Source organism: Oryctolagus cuniculus, chromosome 12, assembly GCF_964237555.1.
Source record: "Oryctolagus cuniculus chromosome 12, mOryCun1.1, whole genome shotgun sequence".
NCBI lineage: Eukaryota > Metazoa > Chordata > Mammalia > Lagomorpha > Leporidae > Oryctolagus > Oryctolagus cuniculus.
Window position 1 is genome coordinate 90,491,019 of NC_091443.1, and position 22,709 is coordinate 90,513,727.

At 47.7% G+C, this 22,709-nt stretch overlaps 1 protein-coding gene across 5 annotated transcripts in view; it reads left to right on the forward strand.

Moving 5' to 3' along the window:
• The window catches only part of MAP2K5 (mitogen-activated protein kinase kinase 5), a 271,279-nt gene that overhangs the window by 175,332 nt on the left and 73,238 nt on the right, over positions 1 to 22,709 (forward strand). For 3 of the 5 annotated variants that reach the window (XM_051821811.2, XM_002718071.5, XM_070054405.1), the window contains one exon: positions 9,645 to 9,674. The exons of the other annotated variants lie outside the window; for them this stretch is intronic. In XM_051821811.2, the coding sequence (XP_051677771.2) occupies positions 9,645 to 9,674 (30 nt within the window). The remainder of the gene's footprint in view (positions 1 to 9,644; positions 9,675 to 22,709) is intronic. 5 annotated transcript variants of the gene reach the window in all.

Genomic DNA, 22,709 nt, shown 5'->3' on the forward strand with positions numbered 1-22,709 from the left:
GCTCCTGCTGGGGAAGTAACAAGGTCGCTTTGCACAGTAGCGTCTGGGATGATAGATCCTGTTAAGGTCGTCTCTGGAAGCAGGTCCACCCCAGGAAGCTTCCTGGGAGCGATGGCGTCTCGCTCCGTCGTGCTGAATGGGCTGGATTTGGGGGACAGTGTTCTGGCAGGGCAGCAGCACGCCTGGAGCCAGCAGTGTGAGAATGTCCCCTGACCGTGACTCCTGTCGCTGTGAAACGTGTAGCAGCAGAGGTGCAGAGCAGGTGGCGCTCAGCAGAGTAGATCCCAGCCCTGATGTCATCGCAGACACCACCAGCCACGCCCTCTGGACAGCACATCCGCGATGGAAGCCCCCAGAGCACACGGCAGCTTTATACAAGCATATTAAAAGGGTTTCGTTTCTGAATGCTTATTATGGCTGTTCACATGGCCATTGAATGAAGCACGTGAGATGTGTTCCGGGGGCAGTTAACTCTGATCTTTTCCCGGCCTGCAACCCTCTGGTCTTTAATAAGACGTAGGCCATCTGAGTGCATCAAAATGCGTAAATGCATCAGAGTGGTAGCCAATGACCATTCAGAGCAGTGATGCAGAAGAGGGCCTTCTCAGTCAAGACTGTGGAACCGTCCTACTGAAGAGTGTGTGTGCTGTGTTTATTAGGCTATGGTAGCATAGAAGCAGCCAGGCTTTCACCCCCAGGTTGAACAGGCTCTAGGAGTCCACACTGTTCGGGGACGGGGCAGTGGGGAAGGGAGGCATTTATCACAACCAGCAAATGCTTATCGTCAGCCTCCTGCAGAGTGCAATTTCAGGTGTCACAGAGAACATAAACATGTGTGAGTCAGAGTTTGCCCTTAAACAGGTTAAAATTTGCCAGGCGTTTGGAGACACGGCGAGATGTAGAGCAGGAGGAATGGTCACACTGAGTGGTGCGGGCAGGGAGTGGTAGGAATGTTGTCTGTAGGATTGTGGGTTGAGTCTCCTGGGACTTCCTGACACATCCCAGAAGTAGGGGGCTGTAGAGTCGCGTCTGCCCAGCGGTTGCACCTCTCAGATTCCAGAGAGGAAAACTACCCTGAGAATTGTGTTTTGAGCTGTGCAAACATTGAAGAACACTCATTTTTCCATCAGAGAAGTAAAACAGTTGTTTTCATGCATCATGATGGAACCTTATCTCTCTGTAGTCTCTTACCATGTTTCCTCTCAAGGCACAGAACACCATCAAAAGAGACCTCTGAAAGCCGGCGCCGCTGCTCACTAGGCTAATCCTCCGCCTTGCGGCGCCAGCACACCGGGTTCTAGTCCCGGTCGGGGCACCGGATTCTGTCCCGGTTGCCTCTCTTCCAGGCCAGCTCTCTGCTGTGGCCAGGGAGTGCAGTGGAGGATGGCCCAAGTGCTTGGGCCCTGCACCCCATGGGAGACCAGGGTAAGTACCTGGCTCCTGCCATCGGATCAGCGTGGTACGCCGGCCGCAGCGCGCTGGACGCGGCGGCCATTAGAGGGTGAACCAATGGCAAAAGGAAGACCTTTCTCTCTGTCTCTCTCTCTCACTGTCCACTCTGTCTGTCAAAAAAAAAAAAAAAAGAGAGAGACCTCTGCATTGTTTCTAAGTTATGTTCAGAGATTTAGTTATGTACCCAGATATTTTAATTAGCCTTGTTCTGAGTAGAGTTGCTGATGGGAATCAACATGGAACAATTAGAGTGGATGCAAAGTTTCAAAAGTGGGTCTTTTTCAATGGAAAATTCCTCCCCTTCTTTTGAATTTAACATCTAGCTGCCTTATTTAGACTATGGCCTGGTTGGAATTATATATTGCATTTAAGCACAGCATTCGGCCAAAAAGTTATTGAGCCAGGGTTTTTGGTATAATGTGGTATAGACAAACAGATTGCTGTGTACACATACACATACACACGCACACATAAGGGAACTTCAGAACGTTATGGGAAAGTGAAATTCAAAGGCAAGTTTAGGGCCCGGTGTTGTGGTGCAGCAGGCCAGGCTGCTGCTCGGAACACCACATCCCATCTCTGAGTGCCTGGGTTCAGTCCCCACTCTGCTTCCTGTCCAGCAGCAGCAGCAGCAGGTGATAGCTGAAGTGCTTGGGTCCCTGCCTCCCTCACAGGAGACCTGAATGGAGCTCCCTGGCATCCCTGACTGGTGTAGGCATCTAGGGAGTGAACCAGGGGATAGACGATCTCTGTATCTCTTTCTGTTTCTCTGCCTTTATTTTTTTTTTAAGATTTATTTATTTATTTGAAAGTCAGAGTTACACAGAGAGAGAAGAAGAGGCAGAGGCAGAGGCAGAGAGAGAGAGAGAGAGAGATCTTCCATCCACTGGTTCACTCCCCAGTTGGCTGCAACAGCCAAAGCTGCACCAATCCGAAGCCAGGAACCAGGAGCTTCTTCCGGGTCTCCCACACAGGTGCAGGGGCCCAAGGGCTTGGGCCATCTTCTACTGTTTCCCAGGCCATAGCAGAGAGTTGGATGGAAAATGGAGCAGCCGGGACTTGAACCTGCGCCCACATGGGATGCTGGCACTGCAGATGGTGGTTTTACCCACTACGGCACAGCGTCAGCCAGCATCGGCCCCTCTCTGCCTTTCAAATAAGTAAAAAGTAAACTTTTAAAAAATGTTTATTGTGTTACAAAATAAATTTTGAAATTCATGCCTACTTTTTCTATAATATACATCTCTCCTACTCTTGAAGTCCCTCATAGACATGGATTTCAACATTTCAGGCTCCAAAATAAGCTCATCTTTTAATTCCATTTTCCACAAACTTCCTGAAGCACCCGCATGTATACACACATGAACGCAAACACATACGCACTCACGTGTATCTGCATAGCTGTGTAGATAGACACTCTGGTCTAAGGGGGAAAAAAAGAAAGCGATGCAAGGGAGACAGCATTACAGAAGAAGGAGAATTATGTGTTTTGGGACAGCAGGGTTAAGAAGCCCAAGCAACGTTTAAAGATTCAAAACAATAGCATTTAGCATGAAATCTGCTTTTTATCATCCTTACCCAGCCTTCAGAATGAAGGAAGACAGTGTCCAGCTGTAGCAGTAGTTTGGCAGCAGGAGAATTAGAAGTCAAGGTGCTGTTGCCCGAGGGCTGGGTCATGAATTAATAATTGCTGTGTGGCGGATGAGCCCCATCAGAAGAGCTGAAAATGAGGAAGTTGCCTCGCAGAGTGCTATCAATCACTCAGTGACCATAACTTCCAGTAATTAGTGTATTTTATGGGCCTTTGCTTCAGTGGCTCGGAAGCACATATGCTGCAGTCACAGCTAAACTTTGCTGGAGTAATATTCCAGGATGATTTATCCCCCTGCTGCGCTGGGACCCAGCCCTATATTAGGTGAGGCTCGTGAACTAAGCTGCAGTAAAGTGTAAGTTTAGGTACAGTTTGCCCAGGTTGAGACCTCCATGTATCATGCTCTTCAGCGTTCACGGGGAGGCCTGCAGCCAGCGATCATTTTTTTTAACAGTGAAACAAATACCGCAATTAAAGGAGCAGCATCAGGGTATTGTACTTGTGAATTACTGGTACCTTCTCCTCGATTGAGTGTCCACTGTCCTAAGCCCATTGCTAATTAAAGAAAGCGAGCCACTGTATTAGACACATGTATTTGTAATGCTGTCGTTCCTCCGTTGCTGTTAGTGATCTCGCATGGGGTACAGGACCCTCTGAGGGATGCAGAAGTGCTGGGTTTATTGCTTTATGCTACTATTGCATTTGGGCTCCTTGAGACACAATAAATCCACTTGGTATCAGTGGCCTGCAGTGAGGACGCGTAGTTCTTGCTGAAGCGCTGGCCCATGTGCAGGAACACTCCTGTTGGGAACCTCACACTGAGGCTCTCCCTACACAAAGACAGGACCGCATTGGCCAGCTCTCGGGAGTCCGTGGCGCTTTTCGCACAGACATAATGAGTTATTTGCTGGGGTTCACCCACTGCACCAGAAGCCTCGGGAGCCTTTGCAGACAGGGTCCTGTGCCGTTGCCAAAACATCTGCAGAGCCCAGCGTTCGAGTAATTTAACAAGCTCCACCACCAACTTGCAGCGTGACCTTGGGCAAATTAATTAAGCTTCTGGTGCCTCCGCTGGGCCATAATTCTGTTTGTGTTAAAGAAGTCCTTACAGCGTGTAGGAAAGTGTTATGTGCAAACAGACATATCGTGAGGAAGGAGAAATAGAGGCATGAGTGCCCCGGTCCTCGGCCCAGAGTGAACTGTTTCTGCACCCCTCTCCTGACGGCACCCTTCACTTTCCTTAAATAGACACCAGTGCCAGCTAGCCTGGATGGAAGGCGTGTGCACAGTTTGATGCTTCCACTGCATTTATTATCCCGTCTTTAATCTGCAGCCCATGATAAGATCATAACAAGTTAACCAGTCATAGTAAAACAAACTAATTGTCCTTAATTAAAGTGCATTAGGTTTTGATTTTAATATATTTGATGCAGCGAGAACCGATCACATGGAGGGTCCCAAAGGTTATTCGGGCATATTTCTGTTGGGCCCGATGGTGTTAGTAATAGCCCCGTTCCTCATAGTTGCAGACAGGAACAAATATGTCACTTCATCAGTCTCTGTTACGCGCACTCATGCCCCTCCGCAGGGGTTACAGATTCCACAAGTTATCAGCTAATGGCATTATACATTAAAAATTGAAGCTTTCCTCACTGCGAGGCCTTGTGAGGCTTTGTTCCTAAGCCCAAGACGCTTTGGAGTGCAGCTGCAAACTATAGGCAGAAGATTAAATTAATTTGTAACTCTTCTTTTTTTTTTTTTTTTCCTGGTCCTGCATTACTAAATCCTCCACATTTAATTGAAACCCTACTTCAAGACGCTTTGTGTTTCTGTCTTCTTTGTTGTCAGTTTAACCTCCAAAGCACTTTAACACTGGTAAATTGCTGTTATATCCTTGGGATTGTTTTTAAACCATTCAGTAAGGGGACAGTGAAATTGATACATGAGAAGCAAAGTAAAATCTTGGGGTAGCTTTTGAGGTATTTAATATTTATTATGGCTCTTGGCCAGCATAGTTTCAGATGATTTAAACTCTTTCGCAAGGACTGGGTAAATTGGACTTGGGATGAAATCTCACCAAGGGAATTTTATGTAATCCAGTAGTTAAGTCTGATTCTTTTGAAAGTTTCCCTGTGTCTTGAGTGTTCCAGACTGCCTGCCGCATTTCTGTAAAAAGCCAAGGTTTTACCGTGCACAATCTGAATGCAGAAATCCCTAGATGGAAATTTAATTGTGTAAAATGTGCACAAGGTAATTAAGAACAACTCTTAGTGCATTTCAGCCTGTAAAGTCCTCCTTCAGCTAAATCGCTGGCTGTGTTGAAAGTGCGTATTTTCAACCCACAGTTATGTGAGAAACACAGAATATGTCTAAATTAAGAATTAAAGGAAAAAACCCAGGACTCTTCAGCGTGGCCGTGAATGTAAAAGTGCTCCCACAGCATTAGCAGTGCCCTGACTAGGGAACTGGATCACTGAAACATGTTGTGGGTCTGTGTCCTGTGAGGACCTTCGTGCCACATCGTATGCGTTCCCTGACTGGGACGACTTCACGGCAGCCTCATTATTACCAACAAAAGCCATTCTGTGCTTTTGTCAGTGAAGGAAAACTTTTATTAAAATACGAAGCTCTCTGTCATGCAGTTGTTAGGGATTTGGCGATTGTTGATGATTTTTTGCACAGCAAATATACGTGTCGTTTAGATGGTAAAACCCAAAATACGCAAATGCTGCCGACTCCGGCGCATCACAGTGTGCAAAGAGCAGTCGGGATGCTGAGGGACAGTACTGGTTTTACAGGGGAACCTTACTTAACAGTGAGCAGAATCCTGTCTCTCCCTCCACTGCCTCCCCCCCACCACACACAAACCCACAAATAAAGCTTCTCCCATCTTTGGCAGTGTGAGCCGCTCCCCTCCTGGGAACGGAAAGGGAGTGAGAGCTCCGTGATGAATAGCTGGCGCTTACATGGGTCCACATTTTTCAGTGCACTTTTACAAAACCGGACTTAAAGCTGCCATACAGTATTTAAATGCTGCTTTGGTGAAGATGATAAAGAGAGCAAAGATTTCTATTGGCTTAGCTCTAATCTGTTTGCTTTGTTGCAATTCCTCCCCCCACCCTTTACTTTAACTGTTAACCTATTTATAAATCTAAATCTACATACAAAGGTCATTGGTTGGCTGAACTTAAACCATTTTACTCAGTAAATTTAATTAAGAAAATACAGTGCAACTCATAAGCAAATGAGTTTTTTCCTAGTTTTAAACCAAACCACCCTCTTGAGTGCTGATTGCCTTGCCCGACCCCTGGTGATACAGAAACAGGCAAAATTAAAAAGGACATTAAAGCTTCATTAAATCTGAAGCACATTTAGTACAGTGACATATCTGCAGGCCATTTCAGAGAAGATTACATACTCTCTTTTGTAAGTTTCCTAATTTATAATACCTTGACAATAAAAACTGGGGAAATGCAAGTAGATTAATAGACCAGCAGGGGTAAAGGATACAGAATGGCCCCAGGTCCGTCTGTCTCTGAAACACTCACTCAGAGCATATGGGCTCCCTCGTCCCCAGAAGGGCTCCGTGTTTGTTTTGACTTTTGACAGCCTCATGAAGAACTTGTTCTGCACGCAGCCATTTCTGCTCCAGGAGCCCTTTTGCCTTGTTTACCGCTTCGTAACAGAACTTGATAAAAAGAGTTCGAAGTGAAGCCTCGCGGTTTGCCTGCTACTTCGCCTCAAGTGTAGGATGCAGACACTGCAGGTGCATTAGCCCTGGAAGGACAGACAGGTCCCATCCCAGGGCCTTAAGGTAACTGCTTGCTGCACCAGCCTAATAGGGCTGCCGCCCGGTCTTGCTGGCAGAGAGCGGGAATCCTCAGCCCACTGCGGGAGCAGCACAGGATGATGATGGGTAGGAGAGGAACCGTTGTCCTGCCGCTGCTGCAACAGCGCATTGTGGTCAAGGTCAAGGAGCCTTGGTCCCTCTCTTGAGACGTCTTAGAAGCCGTCCCTTTGTAAGCACAGCTGACAGAGGACTGGGCTGCTGCAAAGTGTGAGGAACGTACAAAGCAAGCAAAGCCAGACCCAAGAGAGAGGGCTGAGCCCTTCAAGCGCCACCACCTGTTCCCATGCAGACTTTGACAGAGAGGCTCCCCACTGGCCAGCCTGCCCTGCGGTTCCTCTCTCCTCCTGCGAGGTGGTTTCTTGCAGATCGAATGAATGGCAGTGCCAGCCTTGTTGACTTTGTTCCCGTCCTAACCCAGGGGCATGGTAGACTAGAGCATGTTCCCAAGTTGCTGGGACCCTGGCCTCTCCAGGGTGAGTACTTGAGCACTGAGGCTTCGTGCTGAAATGGGAAGAAATCATGTTTTAGCCCTGTGCCTCTTTTTTTTTTAAGCTTCCATTTAGCATTGCTTAATTCTCTAAACTGAAGAATCAGTGGGCGGCATCGGCCCCTGCCAGCTAGTTTAGATCTTTACTGTATGTGTGGTGGGGAAATGTCTTCCTCCTACAGAAGACAGACTTCTTCCACGGTCCCTAATGACATGTTTAACATGTACCCGAAGGAATGGTGCAGGGCTTGAGACAGAACGTCCAAAGTGTCTTTTAGAAGTTAGTAACCAGTTTGCCTTCCTAGGGGAGAGGCCCCTCCCCTTGCTGGTTTTCTCAGTGCGGGCAGAAGTAGACAGCTCTCGCCTAGCAGTTCTCACCTGATGGCACCAGTCCTGAGCCCCCCACCCCATCCCACGCCCTGGGACCAGCGAGGACAGTCAACGTGCACACTCTCATTGGCCAGAAGCACACAGTATTTCTAAAACCCAGGGCAGATCTACAGCCTATGTTCTGTGGGGGCAGGGTGGGGATAGTGGGTGGGAGAGGCGAGTCCCTCCCCTTCCTGACGGAGTACAGTACAGAGACGACCAACACAAAATTCTGTAAGGGAGTTTGGTGAACATCACTGCATCTCAGGATGTTTTGTTATTCCTACTTGAAGGAAGCAGTAGTACCGAGGAAGCAGAAACAATGATAATGTAACTTTGTATCTTGAAAATCTGTATCGGTAACAATGAATATTTGTACAGAAGGTATGAGTACAAGGTAATGAAGCCTGCTGGGTATTCAGAAACCCACACTCCCGGGTATACCCTAGTGTATGGCCGCTGGCCCTATCAAAGTAGTCACCTTACAAGCTCTTGTGGTTTATTCCTGTTATACTGCTGTCGCTCAAACTGGTTTTCCAACTTTGCAAACCTCAGCACCTTCATGTCTGTCCTTACTAAGTAACAAAATACTCTTTGTAGATGACTTTGTGTTTGAGTAATAGACATAGGTCCTTAAGAGGTGAAATTTTAAATCCAAGATAAGGTGAACTTGAATAACACGAGGTAGATGTTCTTCTCTCACTCACAATGATTTTGAACACAGTTCCAAACAAGGAGTGCAGAAATATTTGAGCAGCATCCATGTCCCATTATGAAGGTTGGAAAGACGACGCAACCAGCTGGAGAAGCGTCCAGTGTCGGGCTCAGCCCCTGGGCTCCGCTGAGCGCCGTGCAGGACTTCCCAGTGCCTCCCATGGGACTCTGGGCTCTCAGCTGCACTCCAGCAGGAGGCCCCACCTCCACCCCCACCTGCCCTGGGCAGTGCTGCCAGCCACCTTGGAAAGTAGTTAGAAGCACCTGGAAAGGGTTTCTGGATGAGGGATGGCTCACATTAGAAACGTGCACAACTATCGCTTCTCGGCCTTTTGGCTAAGATCAAGTGTAGAAACGTGCACAACTTTGCCACTGTTTTCTTCACATAAGTTAGAGTGTGTTTGTTAAATTTGATCTTACAATATCAAGTCTATTCCTGGTTGAATCATTTTGCTTTCACAGGTGAGGATCTAAAACCAAAGTTAAGTGGCCAGCACAGAAACACAGAGCAGTTTACAAATCAGCCCCAACCGGAAGCTCCCGGGATTCGCCTTTCCCAATTTCAGACTGAGACCTACAGTTCTGACAGTGCTAAGATGGCCATTTCCCAGTCTCAGATTGGGGAAGGCTCAATTCTTGGTAGGAGACAATGGATAGAAAATAAATGAAAAAAAAAAATTTAACAAGTGAATGAGACTGATGGCAGAGTTTTCAGTTTTGTGATAGAGCCCATTCATTCCCCTACTTCCTCCCACCTTTCACTTACAGTTGTAACTGAAAACTCTGCAAGTCTGTGGGCTGGGAACGTTTAGACGCTTCTGCTTCGTGGGGGGAGAAGCCAACGGTTTTGCAGGTCTGTCTAGGGGAGAGTGTCGTGTACCACATGTACATGTGAATAATACCCAGAACACTGAGCATGTTCCTAAGAGAAACTGCACAAGAATCGCACTGAGTGATTAAACCCAGAATATTCCATCAGGGATGCAACGTTGTCCATTGAAAATGTCCATTCTAAATACAGCTTTTCATGTAATTACAGCAATAATTTAGTTCATGCATGCGAAGTTGAGAGCTTTTTTATATTTGCTAGACGCAATTCTGAAACTTGGTGCTTGTCTGTCTTAAGGAGCTCTGCCCTGCATGCAAATCTATAACTAGACAAATATTATTTCCTTTCCCAGCTTGCTCTTGGGAGGTTTCCATATCCTCAGGTAAGATTGTTCATTACTGCCGTTTGCCACTGTGACATTCATTCCTATGTATGAAGGTGCAGCCAGCAATTGTGAACATTGGAGCCACATACAAATAAATCTATCCCGCTAAATTGAAAAGGGATGTCTTAAAGGAGTCATCCACAAGTCTCTATTGATTTTTGATTTTTTTTTAAACTCCAGGGTTTCCCCCCGCCCCTTTGTTAAAGGTTGCAAGCCATCCTCTTGCTCTCCCTTTGTGTAAGACGCCGCCCTGCCCGGTGCTCTGCCTTTTCCGCCTGGTTCTGTGAGCTCATATTGAGGTCGGAGGAAAGGCCCAGCCGCTTTCTTGATAGACTTTTTTGAGCTTTTGGATTCAATTAAACTTACGTGGAATAAGCATTGAGACGAAGGGGGAAAATATCTAACCTGGGTCATTATTTTTGCTAAGCAAATAGACAAGCCCCCGGTTTTATGTAAGTGTGATTTTGAAATTTTTTTTTTAGGATTTTCCTTCTCCTCATGCACATTGCTAAGAAAACAAACAGTCCATTACACTAGCATGCTGATCCTGATCTCGATCATTTAAGATGTTTGGTATAGAAGGGTGCTAGCACTTAAAATCTAAAGCCGTTTTGCGGTTTGAAAATGAGTCCCCGGCATTGGGGGGGGGGGCGATGAGTAGAGCGTCTAGAGGGTGAAGAATGAATGTTTTGACTGTTTCCCTCTGGTTGCTGCTCGCTGTTTTTCTGGCATCTTGGGCTGTACAGGCCAAAGTGCCTGGAGGCATGTCTGATTTAAAGGTGGTGTTGGTCTCTGCTCTTTAAGCATCTATTAACTTGCTATTATTATGCAAATAAGTGTTGTATTACACACACTAATTTATGCATGGTTAGATCATGCAGATGCATCACAAACATGGTTATTGAATAATAGGATGGAGCTCATTCTCTCTGCCATCTTTAGAAGCGATTTTTAAGCAAATTCTTCTGATACCCATGCGGGCATTTAAAGACCCTTCACTGGCTGAAATGTCTCTCTTGTATCCTTTGCCTTTCTTGGTTACAACTGTCAGATAAGTGGTAGAGAGATCACCCAAGTTCTGAGGTCCGACAGTGTTTGTTTCTGCTTGCAAACGTGTGGGCTTCTTTGTTTAAACATACTCTTTTCCTTAAAGAGAAAATCTGACATGGAATCGCCTGGCGTGCACGCTGGCGTTGAGCGAGACGCTAGCACACCCAGCCTTGCTGTTAGCTCTAGGTAGCCCATCAAATTAAAATCACATTTTCAGGATTTATAGCTCATTAGAATATTTATCTTGGTAAGCCTCTTATTCTGCCAGTAATTTTTAAACAATTCACTGTGTAGACAATTTAGGCAGTCTTCTGAAATTTTGAAAATGAACAGAAGAGGCCCAATACGATGTGTCTCTCAGACAGCCTTGGTAGAAAACTGGTAAGCCATCTAATACAAGATTAAGGATGTAGCTATATTCTTGAGCTTCCCAACGTCAAGAATAATTAATAAGATTTGGCAAGGGATGAGTCGAAGAAACGGATTGCCGAGTGAAGGAGCCCTTGCAGACTGTGCAAGTTTGGGGAGAGGCTCTCTCCCTTTGCAGTGTTTTTTCTGGAATGTCTGTGCTTACTGTTTGTTTACTTGATCAGCCCAGTGCAAGTTGGAAAATTCTAATATGCCGAACCCCCCGGTTAGCAATACCCTTTATGCCAGAGTGCGGGGAGCCAACTGTATTCCTGGAGCCGTGATCAGACATTGTCACCCAGTCAGGACTGTTGTCAGGAAACAGGAGCCGCTGTGGTATCATCAGGCCTGCTGTCGCCCAGGTCTTTCAGCAGGAGTTTGGGCTCTGATGTGGAGTCCTGGGTGACTGTGGGTGCTGTTGGCGCTTCTTTTCCAGCTAAATAAGTGCCTCTCCTGCCCCTCCTGGCCACCAGACCTGGCAGAAGAAGCACAGGAAGGAGAACGGGTATCCCTATGGTATCACGGAGACTGGATTGTGAAGCTACACCTGCCCTTTGGCCCGTGTTAATCTCATGGGAACTCTTGGTCTCTCCGCGAGATAGCTTCCGTTCCAGTGTGAGGCGTCCATGCTGGTGCGCCTGGACTGCTGCACAGACGTGGTGACTGGCGTGGTTCGCTTGAATCCCAGGCGGAGTGGGCAGGAGTGAGCCGCAGGCTCTAAGGATTGGAAGGCGTCTCCGACGTCATCAAATCAAACATCTCTACTGCGTCTCTGAAAAAGCCGGCGTTCATACTCTGCTTGACTACCTCCAGTGGCAAGAATCTTGCTACCTTACGACACAGCCGTGGGGCCGAAGCAGTGTTCGGTTCACCAAGCTGATGACCGCCTCGTTCTAGTTAGCACCCACTGCTCTCCCTGGAGCGCACGGAAGCCTTTCCTCTGTCCTTTGGACCATGTGGTTTTGAACCCCTGTGTGCCCAGGGCAGGGGACAGTGCCAAAGAATTGCTGCTCCAAACCCCGTGGGAAGTCAACGAGTTGAGGAGTGTGGCCCGGGAGAGAGCCTGCAGACCAGGAGCCAGCGGAGGGAAACAGGAGCCCAGCTCTGCCTTAGCTCTTGCTTTCTAACTCCCTGAAGCTTCCGTTTGCTCTCTGAAGTGGCGCTTCCTCCATCTGATCCGCAGACACGTGCTGCTCACATGAGGTCGTGGCTTTGAGACCGCTTAGAGAAGGACAGAGGGCCACCCCACCGGCCTGCATGTTGGGCTCCAGCGCCAAACAGAATTTCCAGCCACAAACCCAAGATTGCAGAAGTGTGTCCTCAGCCACCTGCAGCCACCACTGGAAGGGAGCGCTGGGGGGAGGGGCGGTTTGCAGACAGTCCCTCCCCCTAGCCCAGCATCGGCACCGCTGACAGGGTCTTTAGCAGCCCCTCTTCCTGCTGGTGACACCGTGTGTATCCCGTGATGGCTCAGATGAGGGAGGGGTATGGGGAAGATGTGAGGAGAGCCAGTGGCCTGGGACCACACTGTGAAGGTTAAAGACCTGGGCTTTTGTTGAGAGACTCGCAGTGTGTGCAGTTGTGTGGTCAGGTGTTGGTCTGTTTTAGCGTGCAGGGGGGCCTGGAGGTTGCCTAGCCTCAGTGGTGAGCCACGTAGGGCTGTTAGAGATGCGTAGCCATGTGACCGCAGCGTGCCCCAGCCAGCGCCTATACTGCACGGCAATCCAGAACACTTTGTGTTACCTGCACATCCCATGTGCAGACATCCGGCCAGTCTCCAGGCTGCTCCAGGCTCAGAGAGGCCACAAAATGAGGACAGTTAGGGCCAGGGCCTGCAGGCAGTTCCAGCAAAGGACTGTGGTTGGCCAGCCCCACCGCTGCTCTCCTGCCCACTCAGCCCTTCCCCTGGTGTGCCTTGTCTGCCCTGGGGAGGCCTCCGGGGCTGAGCCGTTGGAGGTGCCCACAGGGCCATTCCCTAGAGCTCTTTTGCTTCTCCTGCCATGCGTTTAGTGGGATCCAGAGGGTCCCGGAGCCCCTGGGTGCCCGTGAAGCACAGTCTGCAGTAGGATAATGAAAAAATGCTTTTTTTTTTTTTTAAACATTCTTCTGCGAACCAGTGTTTTGAACAATTTAGCTTACTCGGTAGCCTGGACAGGCACTGCAGCTGTGTGTGGTTAGTCGTGTATATCCAAATCCAGTTGACGTCAAAAGTGAGCAGTGGTTTGTTTAACGACACCGTAGTTAAGGAGAAACGAAAAGGATTGCCTGCTAAAAAATCATCGTCTTTCATTCAGACTCTACAGCAGCGCCCGGCACTAGGCTGAGAGGAAATGCGCTGGGGCTGCTCCTCGGGGTGCGTCAGCTCTGGCACCGGGACGTCGGGGAAGCAGAGATGCCACAGGAAAGTGAAGCTAACGCAGACACAGATGTACTTAAAGGACTGGTGCATGTGTAAAAATATCGTTCTTCTTTTGGCTACAATTCCTGATCTTGGTTAATAAATTACATCAAAATGACCTGAAGTTAAAATAAAGGGGGGAGGAGGAAATCTGAGCAAATAGTGCCCCCGGTATTGTAAAGCTTTGAATGTTTTCACACCCCATTAATTTATTACTTCTCTTTCTTCATCTTTAAATTTCATTTTTTTTTTCAAAAATTCCGGCTCCCCGCTGCTGCAGTGATTTTCATCTTGTTGTTAATTTTCCCTGCTCCATATGGAGCTCCAGACATTTCACCTGGAGGCTGTACTAGATTTTGCTGTAGTGATCGTGCTTCCGGAGGCCAAAACTGTCATTTAGGGTTCCTGGTGCATCTGTCTGCGCCAGGCTTTTCACTGGCATGGGAGAGTGTGAATAACAAATTGGATGCACCTGAGATTCGGATGATTAGTGTGTTTTGTGAATCTCCATGACTTGTAAGCAGATAGCTCTGGGGGCGGGGGGGGGGGGGCTCCACAGTGACCGCGGGTGAATCTGTACTCACACCTTACATTTGGGGCTTTGCAAGGGAACTGCAAACATCCCAGGCAGCCCGAGTGCAGAGAGAGTAACAAATATTTCATCCTGCCTTGTCATTGATTAGAAAAGAGCCTTTAATTTCATTTCACCCCATGTTGTGATTAATTTGCATTCTTTGTCAGAAGTTAATGGAGTTTTTTATGGTTCACTCTGAAATCCTCGAAGACATCAGACTTGATCTGATGTTTATACAACCGCCAGCGGAATTTTTTCGTTTGATTGATGGCAAGCTTGATGTTATTCCAAACGGCTTTTTAAGCTGTTTTTAAGAATTATTTGAATAAAATGCAAGCCAGATATTGTTGTAATGATCAAGATTATCTGTTAAAAATCTGTTTCAAATAAAGAAGATGATAAGTAGTAAAAAGGATCAAAAAGATAAGAGAAATAGTGAGTAGTGTCGTTATTTGTTAAAAAAATACATAAGAATGCCATTCAAATAAATTATGGCAATATATAGAGAAGATCACTTCTATTGAAAAAGAAAATGAACCATCATCTGGCCAAATAGGATAATTAAGATTAAAGTAAAAGGAAAGTCTGAATCTTGGGCATTAGAAACCTTTGCTCCCAATTGGCTAATTCTCCTTTATTCTGCCAGCTTTGACTGCCAATGTACGAAATAGAGATCTACTGTTCTTAACTCAAGGAGACAGGGTGGCCAGGGCTGTTAGCTAAACAAAATGATGACATATTACTTGTCTAAAAGAGGCATTTGTAAAAGCCCAGCACAAGTTCAACATAAGCAGATAGCAAAGGGTTTTTAATGTATTGTGGTTGCTTTTCATGTTGTTAAAAAAAAATTTATTTATTTGTTTGAGAAGTAGAGAAATAGATAGACAGTGAGATCCCATTTACTGCTTCAATTTCCAAATGCTCACAGTAGCCAGGGCTGGGCCCAGCCAAAGCTGGGAGTTCAATCCAGGTCTCCTACCTGGGTGAAAGGGACCCAGTTACCTAAACCCTCACCTGCTGCCCCTCCCCAGGGTGCACTTTAGCAGGAAGCTGGAGCCAGGAGTCAGCAGGGACTCAAACCCACGAGCTCCAGTGTGAGACTCGGGCATCCTAACCAGGGTCTTCACTGGTAGGTTGAACATGCACCCCAAGACGTGCATTCTTAGTGGTGTAATATGTGGCCTCTTTTTTTTTAAGATTTATTTATTTATTTGAAAGGCAGAGTGACAGAGAGGGAGGGAGAGACAGAGAGAGGGAGATCTTCCATCAGCTGGTTCACTCCTTAAATGGCTACAACGGCCAGTGGTGGGCCAGTCTGAAGCCAGGTGCCTCTTCGAGGTCTTCCACATGGGTGCAGGGGCCCAAACACTTGTGCCATCCTCTGATGCTTTCCCAGGCACATTAGCAGGGAGTTGGATTAGAAGTGGAGCAGCTGGGACTCAAAATGGTGCCCGTATGGGATGCTGGCATCACAGGCAGTGGCTTTACCCACTACACCACAGTGCCAGCCCCATATGTGGCCTCTTAACAGCATATTTTTGGCCTTTTCTTGATGTAGAACAGAAATGAAAATATCCTGTTGTCAAAACCAAGATACGCCAGCGCCGCAGCTCACTAGGCTAATCCTCCGCCTTGCGGCGCCAGCACACCGGGTTCTAGTCCCGGTCGGGGCGCCAGATTCTGTCCCGGTTGCCCCTCTTCCAGGCCAGCTCTCTGCTGTGGCCTGGGAGTGCAGTGGAGGATGGCCCAAGTCCTTGGGCCCTGCACCCCATGGGAGACCAGGATAAGTACCTGGCTCCTGCCATCGGATCAGCGCGGTGCGCCGGCCACAGCACGCCGGCCGAGGCGGCCATTGGAGGGTGAACCAATGGCAAAGGAAGACCTTTCTCTCTGTCTCTCTCTCTCACTGTCCACTCTGCCTGTCAAAAAACAAACAAACAAACAAACAAAAAACCACCAAGATACATCAACTGATTGAGAGTAAAAGAACATGTGGGGGCCAGCACTGTGGCTCAGCGGGTTAAAGCCCTGGCTTGAAATGCCAGCATCCCATTTGGGTGCCAGTTCAAGTCCTGACAGCTCCACTTCTGATCCGGCTCCCTGCTATTGCGCCTGGGAGAGCAGCAGAGGATGGCCCAAGTTCTTGGGCCCCTGCACCCACATGGGAGACAGGGAAGGAATTCCTGGATCTTGGCTTCAGATTGGCTCAGCTGCAGCCATTGCAGCCATTTAGGGAGTGAACCAGCGGCTGGGAGACCTTTCTTTCTCTCTGTCTCTACCTCTCTCTGTAACTCTTTCAAACAAATAAAACAAAAATTTTTTTTAAAGAAAGAAACGTGCTCACATGCGTGCACACACACACACACACTCACACAGGTGTATATACGATGTACCGAAGTATGAGAGGAGCTGGGGGCGGCTGCCTCAGTACCCCCTGCTGCTGACTGAGCCAGTGTCCATGGCCCGGGGTTCCTGTTGTGACTGATTGCATCTGTGTGATCTGGGGGCTCTGCCTTGCCTTCCCTGGGATTGCTGCTCGTGAGAGCTACTCCTAGGTCAGAAAGCTACTTATTGGAGCAGTTTCATTTAAAACAGATTCATTTATTTGCTGTTTCTGAAAGTTGGCTAAATAATTGGGTGGTTTTAATTGAGCTCACTGCTTTTTGATCCTTGTATTAACATGATCTAAGGTCCTTTTTATTATATGCAATCCATATTATTGACCAAATTTGCCCTGTTTTCATTTAAGTGAAAGCAACTTATCATGGAGAAAATATCTTGTTTAACTTGGCTTGGAAACCAGCTATCTTAATGGTTTTTTTTTTTCAATTGGCAGACTGTCTTTTAAACATTCATTTATTTTGTAGTAATAAATTGTGCTGTGGACAGAATATTTGTTTCATAATAGCATATCTTCTTAAAACTATTTAAAAACATGAAATGCTTTTCAAATGCAAATGTTGAAATACTAAAGGTTTTTTTTAAAGATTTATTTATTTATTTGAGAGGTATAGAGATACAGAGAAAGGGAGAGAGAGAGAGATAAGTCTTCCATCTGCTGGTTCACTCCCCAAATGGCCACAGTGGCTGGAGCTGGGCCAATCTGAAGCCAGGAGCCAGGAGCTTCTTTGGATCTCTCACATGGGTGCGGAGATCCAAGCACATGGGCCATCTTCTGCTGCTCTCCCAGGCCATCAGCAGGGAGTTGGATGGGAAGTGGAGAAGCAGGGACTCGAACCAGCGCCTATATGGGACGCCAGTGCCATGGGTAGAGGCTTACCCTACTATGCCACAACTCCAGCCCCCAGAAATGCTAGAGTTTTTACAACTATTTTTATTCATATTTTTAAAACCTTTGGTTTATTGTTACTAATCTTGATGTTGATCATGTAATTTTCTTCTATAATTGATGTTAAATTTAGTCCATAAGTGTCATCATCTTATTAATGTACTATATACTGATCATGCCTAAAATTGCAGAATACTTACAGAGTTTGAAAAAAGAAACTTGGAATCTATCCTTTGTGGCATGAACTTTTGAAGTTTAGAACATAATGGCCAGGGCCAGCGCCAGGGTGTGGTAGGTTAATCCTCTGCCTGCAGCACTGGCGTCCCATACGGGTGCCAGTTCGAGTCCTGGCTGCTCCACTTCCAGTCCAGCTCCCTGCTATGGCCTGGAAAAGTAGTAGAGGATGGCCCAAGTCCTTGGGCCCCTGTACCCATGTGAGAGACAGGAAGAAGCCCCTGGCTCCTGGTTTCTGGCTTTGGATCAGCGCAGCTGGGGAGTGAACCAACAGAAGGAAGACCTGTCTGTCTGACTCTCCCTCTCACTGTCTGTAACTCTAACTCTCAAATAAAATAAAATCTTTAAAAAATATCATGGGTTTCAGTAGGTTTTAAGTATCCAGTTTTTTGTGTGAGTCTAAAGAAAGAAAAAATAGCAGTGGATAATTACCCCAAACTTCAAGCACTCAACTTTTGATTGGCAATAATTGAAGAGATCAGAGTACATGCAATTTTTTGTCCAAAAGAGATTTCTAGCCTACATGTTTTAATTTATCCTCACTATTTAGGATATAGAGCTTTAAAACATACTAATGTTTTGAGCATAAAAACAGATTTAAGCTCTGTTAAACGCAGAGGTAAAATTTAAGTGATGTGAAAATGTTCACCTACACACAGTTACCCATGTCAGAGTCCTTTTCCAGTTTACCTCAAACTTTTCAAGAGGTCTCTAATTTTATTTTCCTAGCCTGTTGCCAAAGACAGGAGGCGGGTTCCTCATTTGTCCTTAAAATAGAGTAGAAATGGAAGAGAAATCATCCACCAAATGTGTGGAGCTTGGAAAGATGGCATTTTCCATTAAAGATGAGTTACTTGTGCATAGCTCGATTGGGGAATGTGTAGGGTGGTGATTTCTATCTTGTTTTTAAGGCACTCAGCCTGTGTTGGGATTGATTTTACAGCCACCTTCCAAGTTCTTTTGTGACGTCCATCTCGGTTCACGTCAACATTTATTTATCTTTGTGCACTTGCTCTGTGCCTGCTACTTGGCTAAGCACAGAAATAAAACAGGCGTGGTCCCTGCTCCCACAGAGTGCAGTCCAGTGGTGGGAGGTAGGGAACATAAAGCAAATAAATGGTAGTTGATATGAAAGAAACCTCCCAGGAGGTGGGACAGCCTGGCCCCAAGGGGAAAGGGGAGCAAACCACTGACCTCGGGAAGCCAAAGAGATCCCTGGGGCTAGGAGGGTGGGGAAGAACAGTCCAGGCCCTCAAGGCAGAAGGAAACCCACCGGTAAAGAGAAACCAATCAGACAGTGAGTTGTAGCTGGTCTTCTTCCTGTGATTTAACTAAACGGGTACCACAGCACAATACCAGGAGGGGAGAGAGGGAGAGGGGGAAGTGATGGACACGATGGGCACGACAGGTGTAGCAGGAACCAGATAGAGAGAGTGAGCCTCCGAGTACCATGGGTTCCCTTGCAGGTGATGGGAGACAGACTGAGCTGGGAACCACTGCATTGGAAGGTCTCTGCCCCTGAGGGCAGCTGGTGTCACCTCTGAGGGCTCCCTTTACCTCTGTCACTTAGCCTTGCCACCTCATAGGACATTTTCTAGATTGCTGGGGAGAAATTGTCATGACCCAGTGAGTTAATGCCTAAGAGAGCACTGTGAAAAATACAAGGTGGTAAACAAGAGCAGGGTAATATTAGTGTTATTTATATTTCCAGAAAGCACTTCGGGGATTTACCTATGTAACTCTGAAAATATATGATCACGTCCCCTGCAAGGTAGGACTAAAATGAATTGCTTTTTGGATCCCACAAGGGCCTTCCTTTGCAGTCTTTCCTTTTTGAGTTATAATTTATCATTCATAATCACAATCATAATATACAGGATAATGTACAGAATCTACTCATTCCTAGTCCACTGACTGGGGACCATGGTCCTTCCACAATTTTAAAGTAGCTGGTTCAGCCCAGCAACATAACTGAAGTTTGAACTTGGAGTTCAGGCTGGCTCTTGGGCTGTGTGGTGGAGAGGGCACCCCCCCACTTGGGTTTTCCTGGTGCAGTCTGCTGCTTCCTGCAATCCTGGACTCTCAGAATGTGAAGGTATCTTACAGTCATCTTGTCCAGCTCCCATGGGCACGCGTCTGCCTGCTGTCTGCCGAGGTGGCAATCCCTGTCCCAGAGTGCGCTGTGCATGCCGGGTAACTGCTGGCTGCATGTGGGTTCCTGGGGGGAAGAGTGATCAGCAACCATGGTAGCAGAGGCAACAGAGACATCAGCTTGTGTCGCACCAAGCGTTTGGCTCACCAGTGTTCAATATAGAACACTTGGATAGATTGGGGGCTGGAATTCATTGGCATCCCAGATTAAAAGGGGGCAGACCTGGGGCCAGCGCCATGGTATAGCTGGTAAAGCTGCAAACAGTGACTCAGAGCAGAGGGGACCAGGAGGCAGCAAATGACACTCAGCAAGTGGCAGTTTAAGCCACTGTCACTGTGTGGTTACCACCCGACCACGCACACAGAGACCACTCCAATGCTGGTCCTGGTTTGTCTTAGGAGTCATTTGGCCACCCTGTCTCCCAGCCCCAGTTCCCTTGGCCTGCATGGTGTTGCCCACGATGGGCAGAAGGCTAGGAAGAGGGTTCACCAAGGAGATGGGGACCCGCCCCACAGCTGGCATGCAGCTGTGCACAGACACAGAAGCAGCCCTGTGCTTCCCTGGGACTTCTACAGCTGGGTCTAAGTAGTATCTTGTTTGCACTAAAGGGAGTCTGAAAAACCCTGGACCAAATAGATACTCCTGTGGTTGCCTTTCCTCTGCTGGGAGGATGGAGTTCCAGGCTCCTGACTTTAGCCTGGCCCAGGCTGAGTTGTTGGGCCATTTGTCTGTCCCTCTCTCTGTCACTCTACCTTTCAAATAAGTAAATACTAAAAACAGATATATCTATATGTATATATATAGATAGATGAGAGGTGTGAACTAAAAGTCTGAAACGAAAGTCAAGCTTTGCCCAGTTTGTCCTTAAGCCACAGCTCCATTTCTTTAAATTCCTTTTCAGTATCGCTTCCAGTGAAGCCAGTGAGGCACATGTTAATCATGTGTGATTGCGTTTGCTCATGGCATATGACCATGTGTTACTGGCTACACTTGCAGCTTATCTCAGAATTCCAGCAGGTGCAACAGTGTTGTCAAATATGTGGTGGCTTAAAAACCACACAGGGGCTGGGCTTGGTGCAGCAGCTAGCGTAAGCCGTGCCTTAGAATGCTGGTTCCCACGTTAGGGTGCAGTCTCCACTCCTGATTCCAGCTTCGTGCTGATGCGATTCCTGGGAGGCAGCAGGTGATAGCTCACTTGATCTCTGTGACCCAGGTGGAAGACCTGGCTTGAGTTCCTGGCTCCTGGCCTAGCCTCAGCTGTTACAGGCTTGTGAAGCATGAACCAGCACATGGGAAATATCTAATTCTCTCTTCTCTCTTCTCTCTCTCTCTCTCCTCTCTCTCTCTCTCTCTCTCTCTCTCTCTCTCTCTCTCCTTCTCTCCCTCCCTCTCTCTCTCTCTCTTTCCCTCTTTCTTTCCCTCCCCCTCTCCCCCTCTCCTTCTTCCTCTCTTCTCTCTCTCCCTCTCTCCCTCCCCTTCTCTCCCTCCCTCCCTACCTCTCTTTTTCCCTCTCCCTCACCCTCTGCAAATAAAAGAAAATAAATTGTGAAGAGTGCAATGATATGTAGAGCCTAAACCCATGAGGCATCATTTTGCTGGTTGCCTGGAAACATCGCCTGGGGGAGCTGTCTTCAAAGTCCATAGTGCCCCCAAGGAAAGAAAGCAGAACTCCAGAGTTGTGCTTTGTCCAAATACTCAGTGACAGTTAGAGGAGAGGACAAGCCCTGTGCTTAAGCCTTAGCTCTGCCACTACAGTTCAGGAACCTTAAAGAAGCCACTCAGGGGCCAGCTGTGGTATAAGGGGTAAAGCTGCCGACTACGATGCCGCCCATCCCATATGGGCACCAGTTCGTATCCTGGCCACTGCACTCCCAAATCCACCTCCCTGCTAATGGCCTGGAAAAGGAGTAGAAGATGGCCCAAGTACTTGGGCCCCTGCACCCACATGGGAGACCCAGAAGAAGCTCCTGGTTCCTGGCTTCAGCCTGGCCCAGCCCCAGCCATTGCAACCATGGGGGTAGTGAACCAGCAGATAGAAATAGAAGACTTCTGTCTCTTTCCTTCTCCCTCTCCTACTGCCTCTGTTTAACTCTGACTTTCAAATCAATAAATAAGTCTTTATTTAAAAAAAAAAAAAAAAAGGAAGCCGCTGGGTTCTGTGGAGCAGCTTTTGTATCTTCGGGCCATACAGCCTTATCTAGTGCATTCTGCCTACGTGGAGTGACTGTTTGTGAGGCAGTGAAGTGATTGGCTAGCCCTTGCTTGCCTTTGCAACCAGGAGGAACCTGGAATTCCCACGCTTGCTGAGGCTTTAAGTGGATCTTTTCTTTCCCGCCCCACACTCGCACTGCACACCGTGACACTATTGCCTGGTGGCCATGTACCTCCATGGGGCTGCGAGGTTGTCCTCAGCCACCTGGAGGTTCTCACACGAGCTGTGGGTGTGTGACGTCAGGAGGGCAGGACCCGACTGGGACAAGGGCAGGAAGAACCGTCAGGGGCCGCAAAGCCTCCCATCGCCAGGTGCCTGCAGGCACGAACCTAGCCCAGTGGTGCCCAAGTCTTTCAAGCAGGTGTAGTCAACAGAAAACCCAACGTGGCCTTAACTATGGGGGAGATTAGTGGGTCAGATGGCTGGGAAGCCCCCTCGCTGGGTTGAGGTGGAGCTCGAGCCACCAAGTCACTTTTGGTCACCTTCTTGGCAGCCACCTTCTTTCGTAGACCAAAAACAGCTGTTGGGGTTCCCGGAGTGGCTGCTTCCTGCCTGAGAGATCTCCGTTCTCCACAGGCCACCAGAGGGCCCAGGCCTTTAAAACTGGAAAGAGATTTCAAGGGGCCAGCATTGTGGCATAGGGGGTTAAGCCTCCGCTTGCAGCAGTGGCATCCCATATGAACACCGGGTCATGTCCCAGCTGCTCCTCTTCCGA